This window comes from Pangasianodon hypophthalmus, chromosome 13, assembly GCF_027358585.1.
Source record: "Pangasianodon hypophthalmus isolate fPanHyp1 chromosome 13, fPanHyp1.pri, whole genome shotgun sequence".
Taxonomy (NCBI): Eukaryota; Metazoa; Chordata; class Actinopteri; order Siluriformes; family Pangasiidae; genus Pangasianodon; species Pangasianodon hypophthalmus.
In genome coordinates this window covers 17,810,663-17,826,232 of record NC_069722.1, presented here as the reverse complement: position 1 = coordinate 17,826,232, position 15,570 = coordinate 17,810,663, and the positions used below count along the sequence as shown (strand labels likewise).

Below are 15,570 nucleotides of genomic sequence, written 5' to 3'. Positions count from 1 at the left end.
ATGTTTGCAGATGACATTGTGATCTGTAGTGAGAGCAGGGAGCAAGTGGAGGAAAACCTGGAGAGGTGGAGGTTTGCGCTGGAGAGAAAAGGAATGAAAGTTAGTCGTAGTATGACTGAGTGCATGTGTGTGAATGAAAGGGAGGGAAGTGGAACAATAAGATTACAGGGTGAAGAAGGTTCAGGAGTTTAAGTACTTGGGGTCAACAGTCCAGAGTAATGGAGAGTGTGGGAAAGAGGTAAAGAAGGGAGTGTAGGCAAGTTGGAATGGGAGGAGAAAGGTGTCGGGAGTTCTGTGTGATAGAAAAATATCAGCGAGACTCAAGGGGAAGGTGTACAAGACAGTGGTGAGACCGGCTATGCTGTATGGTTTAGAGACAGTGTCACCGAGGAAGAGACAGGAGTCAGAGCTAGAGGTAGCAGAGCTGAAGATGTTGAGGCTCTCTTTGGGAGTGACTAGGTTGGACAGGATTAGGAACGAGTACATCAGAGGGACAGCTCATGTTGGACGTTTGGGGGACAAAGTTAGGGAGGCCAGATTAAGATGGTTTGGACATGTTAAGAGGTGGGAGAGTGAGTATACTGGTAGGAGAATGTTGGACATGGAGCTGCCAGGCAGGAGGCAAAGAGGAAGGCCAAAGAGGAGGTATATGGAGCTAATAAATGAGGATATGAAGCTAGTGGGTGCAAGTGTTGAGGATGCAGAAGATAGGGATAGGTGGAGAGTGATGATTCACTGTGGCGACCCCTGAAGGGAAAAGCCAAAAGAAGAAGAAGGGTAGTCATCCACATGCTTCACACAATACTTTGCTGGAGTAAGGCTTGTGGGCCTGCTTGCTCAGACATGCTTTTTCTATGGGATTCAGGTCAGGGCTTTGTGATGGCCACTCCACTACTTTCACTTAGTTGTATTTAAGTCCTCATTACAACTTTGGAAGTATGCTTAGGATCATTGTCCTACCAGAAGACCCAGCTTTGACCAAGTTCAGTATTTCTAGATACTGAACTCCTTCCTTGTGATGCACACAAGTCCCCTTTCCACCAAAACACCCCTAAAATATGATGCTGCAACATATTGGTGATCACCTACAAACTTCAGATGTATATATTTGGTACCTGAAGCATCAAACTCCTTCACCAGTTACTTTGTTGTTGTCTTCGGTTTCAGCTGAACTTTTTGGGCCAAAGTTTATTCATTCCTGGGAGTTAATTTGTGTCTCGCTCCTGTGGTCCGAAGATTTTTACATTTTCATACAATTGTTTGTACAGATGCACATGGTACCTTCAGTTGTTTAAAATTGCAGCTGAATCTGAAAAGAAACCAGGCTGGTGGAGGTCCACAGTATTTTCCTGAAGTCTTAGCTGAATTGCTCAGATTTTCCCATGGTATCAAAGTAGCAAGAAGAATGGTTCTAAAGATAGGCTCTTAAATACAGGCACAGGTGCACGCCCAATTACCTCCTAATTACAATTGGTCAGTCAGAAGCTTCTAAAAGTCATTACACCAATTTCTGGAATCTCCCAGACTGTTTAAAGCAGGGGTACCCAATACGTTGATATGCAGATTGGTAGATCATGCCTCATTTGAAAATAAAATTTAAACAGACTAGCAATTTGCAAAACTTTTTCTTACCGTTTCTGTGGTAGGCAGGTCAACATGATTGACTGACACGAAATGTGCCCACTGTCCTACTCCTCTTAAATTTATTAACTGTTACAATAGAGCACTGCTATGAGGTTGGCTCACTAGCTAGCTAAAGTCTTCATCAATTGTTAGCCAGTTCATATAGTGCCATTTTTGTAGGTTTTTTTCTTTATGTAAATAATACTGAAACTCATTCAGAATATGAGTGTGAGATTCAGCACAAAGAAACAGAAAACATACTACTTCCATGCAGAACGGGAGAAAGATTGTTATTTTTTTTTTTTTAACCACAATGTCATACTCCAAATGCACCCGCTTGATTTGACATGCATTGGATTTGATTTGCCATCGCACTTCCAAAGTGAAATGATACACTTAATGCATTCAGAAATAAGTCTGATGCTCATATTCATAAGTTGCTCATAAACTCACAAGTTCCTGGATACACAATTACACTTTTTGACTATATAGTATACAGTTATAGAAGGGAACTTATTTACAATCGCACTATCCGGTATCACCCAGATGAGAATGGGTTCCCTTTTGAGTCTAGTACCTCTCAAGGTTTCTTGCTCATATCGTCTCAGGGATGGAGTTTGCCACGTCGCCTCTGGCTTGCTCATTAGGGACAAATTTATAAATTTTAAATTTATATCGGGAATTTATATATTTCTATAAAGCCGATTTGTGAGAATGTCCATTGTTAAAAGTGCTATACAAATAAAATTTAATTGAATCAAAGAAGGGGAACATCAAGAGACATTTCAGAACTATACACAGAAACTACAAATAAGAATTCTCAGCCAAAAATGAACTCAGGAAGAAAGTGAACAAATTGAAATTGCATTTAATTGCACAACAGTCAAAGCTCTCGCCAGATCAAAAGCAAAAGCTGCTACCGTAGCAAAATTCTGGATGAGTCATGCTATTTTTAAACATGAGAAATCATTTCAGGATGGGGAAATGGTTAACGAGGCTTTATTCAGGAGATGCCGCTGAGTGAGGAGGATGTAGACATGTTTTACAGTAGCTCCGCAGAATAGTGACTATTTATTTATCTTATTTGCACTATTTTACAATGTCATCTTAGTACCGAGTTCTAATATTGCAGCTGTTCACATTTCTGAAATTCTTTGCCACTCGAGGATAATACATGATGACAGGTCGAGGAAAATCCGATGTCTTTAAAGCAGGCCGCAGTAAGCCTCGGCTATCTCCCGGGCCTGAATCCCCTCAACAGCTAATGCTAGTGAGAGTCTGTTGTCGAGTATGAAGCAGATGATGGACGAACTACGCTCGGACATTTTCAGCAAATTTGATTCCATCTCGGAGGTTCTTTGGAAAGGACGGCATCCAAAGGATGGCGTGAAAAAGGAATGTGTCTTCACAAAAAACTTGTCTCATTTACATGTCATCTTTGGCTATCCACGTGATCATCTCCATGATGTTTTTGAGGGTGTAATCCCAGTAGAGCTAGCTCATTGCTTGACTGTGCTTATATCCAAACAGTATTTTAAATTAGTTGATCTGAACAATGCCATTCCTAAGTTTCCCTACAAATGGACTGACAAGACAAACAAACCCCATGTAGTGTCCCGAAGTTTTTCCAGCGCAAAAACAGTGGGAGGAAACGCTCATGAAAACTGGAGCCTGCTCAGGTTCTTGCAATTTCTGGTTGGGCCACTTGTACCTGAAGATGAGCCTGCGTGGCTTGTTCTCATGGATCTGAAGGACATAACAGAGCTTGCTGTTGCCCCTGTACATAGTGATGACTCGCTGGCCTTTTTAGAAAGTAAAATCATAGAGCACAGACAGAGATTCAAAGAGTTGTTCACTGACATCAAGCTGCTACCAAAACTACCTCCAGATGATTAAGGCTGTTTGGTCCAGTTGTTGGGCAGTGGACGATGCGCTTTGAGGCTAAGCATAGCTTCTTTAAGCAAGTTATCAGACACACAAGGTGCTTCAAGAATGTCCCCCTCTCACTGGCCTGAAAGCATCAGATGATGTTTGCTTACCATCTGAGCTCTCCATGTCTGAGCAAGTCTGACCTAGAGGTCCTAGCTGTATCGACTCTGCTAGTAGACTTACTCAAAGAAGAGATAGCGCAAGTCATCAAGCAAAAGGTCTCTCACACAACAGAGGTTCACCTTGCACAGTGTGTAAAAGTCAAGGGCATAACCTATAGGAAGGGAATGATACTGGTCTACAGGTCTGTAGGTGGATTGCATGAATTTAGTGAAATTGACCAAATCTGTATTTTACAAGAGAATGTATTCTACATTGTCAAAGGGCTCTGTGGTTGGTACAGAGAGCACTATAGAGCCTTTGAACTCAGCACAGCACCCACAAGAAGTTTCACTCTTGTGACAGTCAGTGAACTTCTTGATACTTATCCACTAGCTGACTACAGGATTGGAGCTACTCGCATGGTGACTTTGAAAAGGCATATTGAAAAACAAGGTGGGCTAGCACCTGGGAAGGGTCTTGTCTACTTTGTTAAAAGGGAAATTCAACCTGCACCATATTTGCAGATGCTTTTCTAGATAAGCAATTGAAAAGTAGGCTTTAACCTCTGAAATTTAAATGTGAAACAGTGGATATCTGATTTATAATCTTTTTGTATTTTATGTGTTTGAGCAGAGTAAACAGCAGCGAAGATGGGGACACCTATGATCCTTAAGATCATCCTGACTGATGGCAGCTCTCAGAGGTTGACACTTTCTCATGGACTACCTGCATCTATTGATGACCTTATGGATGAAGTAAAGAAACAGTGTGGACTTCAAGGCAATTTTAAACTTCAGTTTATGGATTCCTTGTCTGGAAATGATTTCCTTAACCTTACTTCAATTTCAGAAGTCCAAGATAAAGGCACACTTAAACCATTCGTTCCTGTCAGATGGATCTTTAGATACAGATATACTGTCTTCGAGTGAGTCTACTAGCTCAAGAGCTTCTTGGCCTGCTATTTTTCATGTGCCTAAGTTTTCCTACGATGCTGAATTACAACTTCAACAGGCAAATGTAACTTACATTCAGAATGGCACTGTACTTGCTCCAGATCCCAAGCTGAAGTCAGCCATCCTTAATGGTTTAGTACACCAAATTGTTCAGTATAAAGTGTATGTCAGTGATAATGAGATGGAACAGGTAGCCCAGAGTCTTATCAGGACACATCCTTGTTTGACTGAGGAAGGGTCTGGGACTGGATGCGGCGGATGGAAAATCAGTTTGAAATACAAACTGTCCAATTACCGCATACACCTGAGAAAACTGAGCTGTCCAGAGGTTTCAGTGAACTCTTTGAAAAACAAGCCTGAAGGAAGGCGCAGTGCAGCTTTCGGAGTCAAAAAGGCAAAGCGAGCAGAGGTTAACTTTTGCCCAACATATCCATCAACAGAAAGTGAGGAGAGTCTGGAGGCCATGCAGACAAGTCTATTTCTAGATGTAAAGAGGAGGAGCAACAAAGAGGTTGTGAAACTCAAGATGGAAAGGACTTTCGCACACAGAAGACATGAAGTTGTTCGTGATGCACCAATGGTGGAGGATTTCATGGCAAGGTGGCCTGCTCTGTTTGAAGTCAGTGAGGTAAGATGTCAATTATATTAGGTTTTACATCTTTGTTTTGCTGTTGAGTACACTGGCTAACTGCTAATATACTTGATTGTATATTCATCTGTGCTTTATCTCCCTCCTACACTATCTCAGTTGTGTGACTGTGTCTGACTCCCAAATGATTACCATTTGGGTCTGATTTCTTTGTCCATTATTACATTTTTAGATCAACGCAGAATTCAAGAGAATCACCACTGTCCCACTTCAATCCAAGTTCCTGTCTCAGCTGGACCTTTACTCTGACAAACTGATAAGATTGTTCAAAAAGAGGGGAGGACAGCTAGGGGAAAGACTGAAAAGAATCAATGCTCAATTGGCTGATGTAAGTGATTCACACACTCATTAGAATTTAACAGCTTTTTAAAATATGAATATTTCTAGAACTGTAGAGAGGATATATTAGTTGCCATTTATTACATTGGCAGGGATGGCATACAGATAGTACAGCAAACCAGGGAGTACAACAGTGCAAAGTTTCTCTTGTTACTTAGGTGCATCTTTGTCTCATGGTGTGTCTTTTATGTCAGTCTACTTCCTACATGAACATAGTAACTAGATGAAAGCAACGCTAGTTAAAGTGTAAAAGTGACCATATTTGCTGTATTAAGACACAAAGAATTTTTTTTTTCAGTGTAATGATGTAGATGCTGGACGAACATGCATCATTAAAGGACTCTGTATCTACAAGGGTGAAGACCCAGAAAACCTGATACAGTAATATGTGGTATGTACAGGAATCAGTGCTTACTTCACCCCTTATCTCACACTCCCCTTTTGTTCTCCCACTTCATCAATTGAAATGATTCCTTTTTTTTTTTCTTTTGATAAACTATTAACTGATCTTTTTTCTTACGTTTTATACCTTGCAAATCAGTAGTGTTTATTGGTTGCCGGTTAAAATGGCTTAATAAATTTGAAACATGACTTTCAGTTGGCTGGTTGAGAAGGACAATTACTTTATTTATAATTACTTTCAATAAAGAAGGTGCTCCTGTCACACTTTGTTTTACATATGGATCTTAAATGTCCTCACAAAGAACAAAACAGTCTGATGCACTTGTTGCACCACCACATCACACAGTATCCAGTCTTCTTCCAATTGTCCAGTAGGCCCTTTTTAAATTAATTTTTCAATGGGCCTACTTACTCAAGACATCTCTTTTTTTTTCTCCACACTGCTCTCCCAACATAAAATGCTGCATAAAAAGTAAGTCTGCCATGTATGATATAAAATTTGACAATAGGTCACTTTGATTTGGTGGTGCTTAGTCGGAGACAGGTTTTTGGACTCCATTGAGTTTTACGTGATAGCTTGTCTGTTTTGTACAGGGCATGGATGAAGATGCCATCAAGGAGGCCATTGAAGACACCACTGTTGGAATTTATGTTCTCAAAGAATATGCTTCAAATGATGAACCAAATGACATTGGAATTGTACTTGAAGGTATCAAGGTGTTGCAGTGTCTGGATAATGCAGCATTAGTTGTGGCTATGCTGTTCAGACTGATGTATGCTCTAAATCTCAGCTACCCTGCCAAACTTCGCTATACCTTTGAGGTTGTACAAAAGATTTTTATGGAACTGGATGGATGTAAACTTTCTAACAAAGCACAAACTCTGAAAAACAGACTAGTTCAGTGAAAGAGTTACAGAGTCTGAACTTTAACACAACTAGATGGAGGTAAACATTTCATAAACAATTTAATTGTTCTTAAAGGCATTGCTATATTATTTGCACTTTTTTGTGAATCCACTGTAAGTTTACAATGTTTTCTTTTATGAAGCCATTATGTCAACACGTTTGTAACATTTTTGGTTTGCTAAGTAAAACAGTTTTTGTATTTGCTATATTGAATAATCTTGACAGCAGCTCATTCAGGGTTATTCCTTAGCAAAGTTTGTTTACACAGGGTTGTCTTTTTAAACCCATTTGAAATGCTTCAAGCACTGTGAAATTAGGTAAGAGTTCTAATGTAACCTTTATAACAATGCCCTTTTTGCCTTATTCACTTGTTTGTGATGCCATGTTTGGTTTATTTCAGTGAAATAATTTTTCTTCAGCATTCACTTTGTAACACTTCACACTTGCATTTGGCTGTGACAGTGCGTTATACTTGGACTGAAAGAAATGTATGGTTTGCAAAGTCAATGCTCAATATAGCATGTTTGTATAAAGACCTGGTTCCGCCTTTTTTGTCAGTGACTTAGTATTTTAACAAGCAAAAATTGTGTAATTTGTTCACATTTTGATGATGTGTGACCGATGTACACATTAAAATCAAGTACATTCAAAGGATTATTTTTTTCAGTGTAGATTTGTTATGGTCACTGGCCAAATTTACAACACTCGCGTGGCTCTAGTTAACGTTTACGCCCCCAGCTTTGACGATGATGCTTTCTTTAAACGTCTTTTCTCGATGTTGCCTGATATTTCATCGCATTATTTAATATTGGGTGGAGATTTTAATTGCTGGCTTAATCCTCAGTTGGACAGATCCTCTGCTACGGCATCTGTGCCTTCTAGGTCTGCCAAGGTGATCCGGTCTTTCATGACGGAGTTCGCTGTTTCTGACGTCTGGCGCTTTTTTAATCCGAACAAAAGAGAATATTCATTTTTTTCCTCACGTTCACCATGCCTTCTCCAGTATCAATTTCTTTTTGGTTGATAATAGATTACTTCCTTCTGTATCTGCATGTAAATACAATGCCATTATCATATCTGACCATGATTCGATTTCAATGAATATTTTCTTTAAGAACTTCACTTGCACTCGTGCGCCATGGTGTCTAAATACTCGTCTACTTCTAAATGAAGACTTTGTTAATTTTGTATCACAGCAAATCTTTATTAGCCTAAACAAAGCTCCTGATATCTCTGCTTGTGTGCTCTGGGAGACTTTAAAGGCATATATTAGGGGGGGAGTAATTAAAAGAGATAAACTGTTTGATTTGACACAACATATAACTCAGCTAGATAGCATATATGCTACTACCGAATCCCCAGATATATACAAGGAGTGTCTCTCTTTACAAGCAGAGTTTGATGTCCTTATGATACATCATACTATTGAACTTCTGCTTCAATCTGAATCAAAATTATATGAGCATGGGGATAAGGCCAGTACGTTACTAGCTCACCAGATATGTCAAACATCGGCATCTCGTCAGATCCTTCAGATCCAAACACCTTTGGGAACAACTATGGAGCCGGCAGAAATTAATAGGGCTTTTAAGGACTCTTCTACTACTTCTGATTTTGATGGTTTCTTTGATAAACTCTGTATTCCCTCTATTGACCATTGGTAGATCTGTGGTAGAGGAATTGGAGAAACCAGTCACTATTGAAGGGCTTAATGCAGCAGTGATGTCCCTACAAAGTGGGAAATGCCCAGGGCCAGATAGTTATCCATGTGAGTTTCATAAAAAATTCTGGCATAAGTTAGCTCCTTTATTATTAGATGTTTTATGAATCATTCAGTTCTGTGTCCCTTCCACAAACTCTTACTCAAGCTTCCAACTCCCTTCTCTTGAAAAAAGGTAAAGATCCTTTAGACTGCACCTCCTACCGTCCCATAAGTTTGTTGAACGTTGATTTCAAATTGTTATCCAAGACGCTGGCGTTACGACTAGAATCCGCTCTTCCGGCTATTATCTCTACAGATCAGACAGGGTTTATTCGAAACAGACATTCTTTTTTTTAAACATCAGGCATTTGTTTAATATGATTTATAATGCTTCGACGTCTGATACTCATGAGGCTTTGATATTGTTAGATGCTGAGAAAGCTTTTGACAGAGTGGAGTGGAATTACTTGTTTTATACATTAGAGAAATTTGGTTTTGGGAAGAATTGGATTTCATGGATTAAGCTACTCTATTCTTCTCCATACGCCTCTGTCAGGACAAACAACACTCAGCCTGAATATTTTCGCCTTTATCGGTCAACAAGGCAGGGCTGCCCTTTGAGCCCACTTTTATTTGCTGTTGCAACTGAACCCCTCTCGATAGCACTCCGATCTAACCCTAAAATTACTGGTATACTTAGAAATGGGGTAGACGTGAAGGTGTCCCTCTATGCTGATGATCTTTTGTTGTATGTTTCTAACCTGCATGTGTCTGTTCCTGCCGCCCTTACTACACTTCAAACGCTTGGTCGGATATCTAGGTATAAATTAAATCTAAATAAAAGTGAGTTATTTCCTATTAATGCTGCTACTAAGAATTATCCCGTATGTAACTTCCCCTTCTAAATTGCTCACCATAGCTTTACATATCTTGGAGTTCATGATCCCGATAAATTTGAGGACCTTTATAAGGCTAATTTTGTTTCTTTACTGTTTAAAATCCAAGAAGATTGCGAACGTTGGTCCTTGCTTAATCTATCTTTGGTAGCACAGGTCAACATGGTTAAAATGAATATTCTTCCACGGTTCTCCTACCTGTTTCAATGTGTACCAATTTTTCTTCCTCAGACCTTCTTTCATAAAGTGGATTCCCTGGTTTCCAAGTTTATTTGGAGCAAGAAGGTTCCTAGGTTGCACAAACAGTATTTATAGAGGCCTAGGAAACTTGGAGGGTTGGCTTTACCAACTTTTAGGTTTTATTATTGGGCTCCCAATATTAGGATTCTCAAATATTGGCTTCAATATGAGATCTCAGATTCTCGCTTGACCTGGCTGGCTATGGAGATCAAATCTGCCAAGGCTGTATCCTTGAAAGCCCTTGTCCATTCTCCAATTCAGTCCTCTATTTCACCCTATACCAAGAATGTGCTTGTCAAGATCTCTCTTAGAATTTGGGCTCAGTTTAAGCGCTATTTTGGATTTCAGTCTCCCTCTACCTATGCCCCACTGGCTGTTAATCATGCTTTTCCTCCCTCCTTGGCAGACAGTGTCTTCTCTATGTGGTCAGATTTGGGTATTAATACTTTTAAAGACTTATATATAGATAACATTTTGCATCATTTGCAGCATTTTTTTTAGATATCTGCAGGTTCATAGTTTTGCACGTAGTACATTCTCTACGTTTCCTCAGTTACCTAATGACACGGTCTTAGATGGTTTTTTGACACCAATTTCATCTTTAAAATGTTCAGTTTCATATATTTATAATTTTATCAATTTTACTTTATTTTATTAATTTTATAATTAATCTTATTCACATTGATTCCCTGAATTCCATGAAGGCCCTTTGGGAGGGGGATCTGGGGCAAGAAATACCGGAGGGGGTTTAGTCTGAGATTTTGGAGCGTGTACATAACTCCTCTATTTGTGCTAGACATGGTCTTGTACAATTTAAAATAGTACACCGCGTGTATTATACTAAAGCGCGGTTGTTTAAGATTTTTGGCGATGTCTCCCCAGCATGTGATAGGTGTCAACAGTCTCCCGCAGATGTCTTACATATGTTCTGGCTCTGTCCATCCTTACACAACTTCTGGATGGGAGTCTTTGACACCTTATCAGAATTAATTGATGAAAAAATAGAGCCAAATGCTCTTACGGCATTGTCTGAGGTCTTTCTCTCATCATCCGCGTCTTCCCTTTCTACATCTAAAAAGGATACCTTGGCCTTTGCTTCCCTACTTGCTAGAAGGCTAATAGTGACTAATTGGAAATCACTAACATCTCCCTCTCATTCTCAAAGGATTAGAGATATCCTTTTTTCGTTAAATTGGAAAAGATTAGACTAGACTAAGATTAGATTAGGTTCTTCTAATACATTCAGGAAAATATGGGGCCCTCTTCTCCAGCTGATTGATGTGACTCTCACGGTTTGGCTGGTCGTTAATATCATGTTTGGTGTGGCACTGGTGATGGTCTGATTGTCTATTACACATTCACTTGTATATGAGCTGTCAGGGTGGTTTTTTTTGTCTGTTTTGTTTGTTTGTTTGTTTTATTATAAATGGTGCCTATAACCCTTGATTCCTTACTAGTATTGTGTTGACAAAACCAATAAATACCCAATAAAAAAAAAAAAAAAAAAAAAAAAAGGAGGCTTTAGTCAAGGCAGCAGACTTGTTTCAGGATTTTAAAAATAAAACATAGTGTCTGCTATTAAAGTCGTTCAATTGTCCAGAAGCACAGTTATGCAGTGCTGTGAGATGATGTCAGAGGATTTAGTGCAGCAACTTAAAAAAGACAAGAGACTGTCTGTGCTTTCACTCCAATTTAACAAGTCAGTCCAATTTAACATGTCAGATACAGTGCAGCTGTACATTTTTATTAGCAGTTTTACCTTTGAAAGAATACAGGAGAGGACATATTTTGTACATTCTAGAAATTTGACAAAACTCAACTACCAACGTCTAAGCTTGTATTCATCACTACTGACGACACACTTGCAATAATGGGTCGCATAAATGGGTTTATCACCAAATGCAAGGAGGACAAAGCATTGCCCAGCATTACTCAGCATGCAACATGCTCAACAATGTTAAACATGCGTGAACTGATGAATGGGTCGAGAAAAATTGCCTGCTTGAATCAGGCAAGATATCTGCAGATATGGCTATTACTTTCATACACAGAAGAAGCTGATGGACAGTATTCCGATCTCATGTTACAGATGACAGATGGTTAAGTAGAGGCAAATTTCTGCAAAGGTTTTGGGATCTTTTACCCAACTTTAAAGTTTTTTATGTCTTGAAACTTAAAGAATACACCCAGCTGGAGAAAAGAAAAGAAAAGAAAAAAAGAAAAAAAGAAAAGAAAAAAAAAAAAAAACTCTTGAATTTGGCATTTATGACCGACCTAACCAAGCTGTTGAATGAGCTAAATTTAGAGCTGCAAGGCAAAGACAAATGTGTGGTGGACATAATCAGCTCAGTGAATGCTTTCGAACAAAAACTGGACTTACTGTCCTCCAAGCTGCAGTATCACAACTGAACATCCAAAACATGTCATCAGAACTGGAAAAACAAGGGGCATTTTGCACACAACTCAACTGCACGTGGTACATTGAGCAAATTCAGAACATGCTATCAGACTTTGAACAGTGCTTCCAAGATTTTGCTTTGCTTCTCCTGACTGCAACATTCATGTGCTTTCCATTTAACAGTACAGCTGAAGCAGAAGTGCGGCTTCAAAAATTGCATCGTTGCTCCACATGGACTCATTTACACTGGAAAATGAAATTGCAGCCCTGCAAACTGACATTCAAATGAAGTCAAGAACCTCTGTGGGACAATTGTGAAATATGTTGGGTAAAGAAAAGTATCCAAACATCAGAAAATGTGACAAAAATAGCATTTTTGTCACATACTTGAGAGCATTTTTTTTTTTTTTTTTGCATCAACTTACTTTATGAGAATCAGCCTTTTCCCCACAACAAAATAATTAAGTCTAAATATTGGTCCACCCTCACGTGGAAGCCTCCTTCAGAATTGGCATCATCAGATACTGTTAGATGACACAAACCTGGCTGACCCCATGCAGTGCAAATTATCAGAATAAAGTTAGTGTGATTTTTCAGTTTTTGTTGCAATGCTGATAATATCAATATAGACTACCAAAAAACATTTTTAAAAATCAACCTTAAGTTTTTAATGTATGAGGCAACCTTTTAAAAGGTAGATTACAATGACCTGCCCACTAGAATAAGTAGATCTCAAGCCAAAAAAAGTGTGGGCACCCCTGGTTTAAAGAGACAGACAACTTGTGTATGTAAATGTTTGACCCACTGGAATTCTTATATAGTGGATTAAATCTGAAATAAATCTGTCTCTAACTGATTGTTTTAAAATTATCTCTCATGTGAAAAACTGAGACTGAAAATCTTTAGCCTGTGTAAACCTTTGGCCTTAACTGTATAATACTTTAATTATTTAGACATTCAGGACACATTATGAGTTTTTAATTCAGGGCTGAACACTTAATTTTTTAAATGGTATTGACTGAATTAGCACACTTCTAATGTGGTACATAAAGTTTCTCATTTGTTTCTCTTTCTGATTTAGAAAATGTCAGTGATAGCAATGCAAACATTGGCACCCGTGCAAGTGAACACTTTTTAATCACAAATGCGAGCAAAACTATCACACTGCCCTGTAATTAGGGGCCAAGCACCAAAGGTGCGTAGGCACACTATTGTTATTCTACCTTTCCTTCTTCTTCTGGCTAGGGTGTCTATATGGCAGCCCAGAGAACCGTCTGCTAAAAAGATGTGAAATTTGTCACACTGATTGGGGAGGGTCTAAAGAACATTCTGACCAAATTTGGGCCAAGTGCTGCCAAAATTCTAGCACCAGCTTCAGGTCAAATTTTGGCCTAATTTGGAAGTATATTATGGTCATAAATATTGAACCATGTGTCCAAATTTTAAAAGCCATCCCTGGATTCCCTGGGTCAAGACAAGTTCAACATTTTCCGCCTTATTAGATTTTCCTCCATCTTGGATTTTGTCAAACACTGTTTTTTCGCTATTCCTCCTACTAATTTTGCCATCATCACCAAATTTAGCACATCATCTTCAGAGTAAGTCTCACAAAAGTTATCAAAAGAATCTGGATTACTCCAAATGGTTCGCCCATAATGGGCCAATGAATCTGACAGCGACGCCACCAAACAGGAAGTGAGGCTGTATCTCTGCAATGACTTCGCGCACTGACACAAAACTTGGCAGGCATCTTCAGGACCATGACCTGGGACTACGCAACAAATTTCATGAAGGCACCACCTACTAGTCAAAAGTTACAATAACATGCTAAAAATGTCTAACCGCCATTTTTGCTACTCCTCCTCCAAATTTTGTCCAATCTTCCCCAAATTTGGCTCACATCATATTGAGACCTGTCTAAACTTGCACTAAATAGGAAAAAAAAAGGCCCAGACTTATGAGAAAAAACATAAATATCTTAGATGTTTTTAAATTTCAAGAAGAAAAAATTTTTTTACATCAGAGCAATAGCAAACATGACCAAAGGTCAAAGTAGCAACAGACAACTCCACAGGGCACAACAGTACTGCAGCTGCAACAGCAATGACACCCTGCTGCCCATTTGTTCATCTAGATCTTTCCTCCTACAGTCAGAGAATTCCACCACTATCCGTGGTCAAAACATATACATCATGAGTGAAACTACAAGTCACTCTTGAATGCCTTTGTCTAAAGCTGTGGTTTTGCTTTCCTGTGATTTCTTAAGCAACAATTGTAATGCGTCTGTGAATGTGCAGCTCACCAAGTCTGGGTGCTTGGCCCCTGAAAATGGTGCCTGCAGCTTTAATTTTAAATATTCTTACTGAAGTTTACCACAAAAAAAAAACAAAAAAAAAAAAAAACATTTGCTTTGAAATAAACTTTTATGTTTCTGTAATAACAGAATTGGTGAACACTTACCAAAATTTACAGCTTATAAATTAACAATCTCATTTAGTAAATATACATATGAAGGGTTAAAAACTTTTTTTTAACAATCCACTTTACTATTTTTGGTCAAATGCTTTTCAGTAATGGTAATATGATTTTATCCAACCAGCATCTTGAGAACATTTGTATGGAAAGTAATATATATTTTTAAAAAATAGTATCCATAACATAACTCACTATATTTTTCAGACATAACTGTTTGTGTTTCAAAGCTAAAGACATCAAATAAATATGTTCAAAATGAAATTTCATATCTGATAGGAATTAAATTTTAAATTTGTGAGAATGAGCCAAAATTGTGAAACCATTGTGTAAAATTATAGCAGTAAATATTTAGCAATAATTCTAATTTAAGATGGGTTACATTTTTTCTCTCTAACGGGAAGCCAAAACCGACTTACCGATAACGAAAATTCTCAGCATCTCAGCCATGAGACTCACAGTATCATTACTGACTGTTCATAAAAATAGAAAAATAACGAGATTATTCGTTAGTTAGGTCATAGAATTGTCTAGCTAGCTAAATTAGCTAATTTACCATGTTATGAAATTGGCTTTTAAAATATACTACCATACCTTTGGTTTTGTCGTCCTTGAAGAACAACATCAAAAGTTTGCTGACGGTTTCCTAAAAAATACAATATGTTCTTTAAGCTTTTCATTGAGCTATCCAGCTTAGCGATTACCAAAAATCTAAATGTTACTACGCTGACGAAACAATGTAACATATTCATGATTTTGACGCCATTAACTCTATTAGATAACGATAACGTTCGTTTAAAAATATACCTTTTTGAAAACTCCTTCGCGCTCTTGACAAGCCATTGTGATTCCCCACTCCGCATCCGTCTCCCTATGCCGCAACGCATGCGCACACATTTGATTATGCTTTACGACGCAGCCGTATCTGTACAGCGCCTGTGTGTAATTTTACGACATT

General features: G+C 38.5%; 1 protein-coding gene across 3 annotated transcripts in view; it reads right to left on the bottom strand.

The window, feature by feature from the left end:
* cenpx (centromere protein X) overlaps positions 1–15,520 on the bottom strand; it is a 47,134-nt gene extending 31,614 nt beyond the window's left edge. For all 3 annotated transcript variants that reach the window (XM_053239047.1, XM_026916309.3, XM_026916308.3), the window contains exons 1-3: positions 15,420–15,520; positions 15,207–15,258; positions 15,032–15,085 (exon numbers count right to left, since the gene is read on the bottom strand). In XM_053239047.1, the coding sequence (XP_053095022.1) occupies positions 15,032–15,085; positions 15,207–15,258; positions 15,420–15,509 (196 nt within the window). In that variant the 5' untranslated portion in view covers positions 15,510–15,520. The remainder of the gene's footprint in view (positions 1–15,031; positions 15,086–15,206; positions 15,259–15,419) is intronic.
* Between the last annotated feature and the right edge of the window lie 50 nt (positions 15,521–15,570).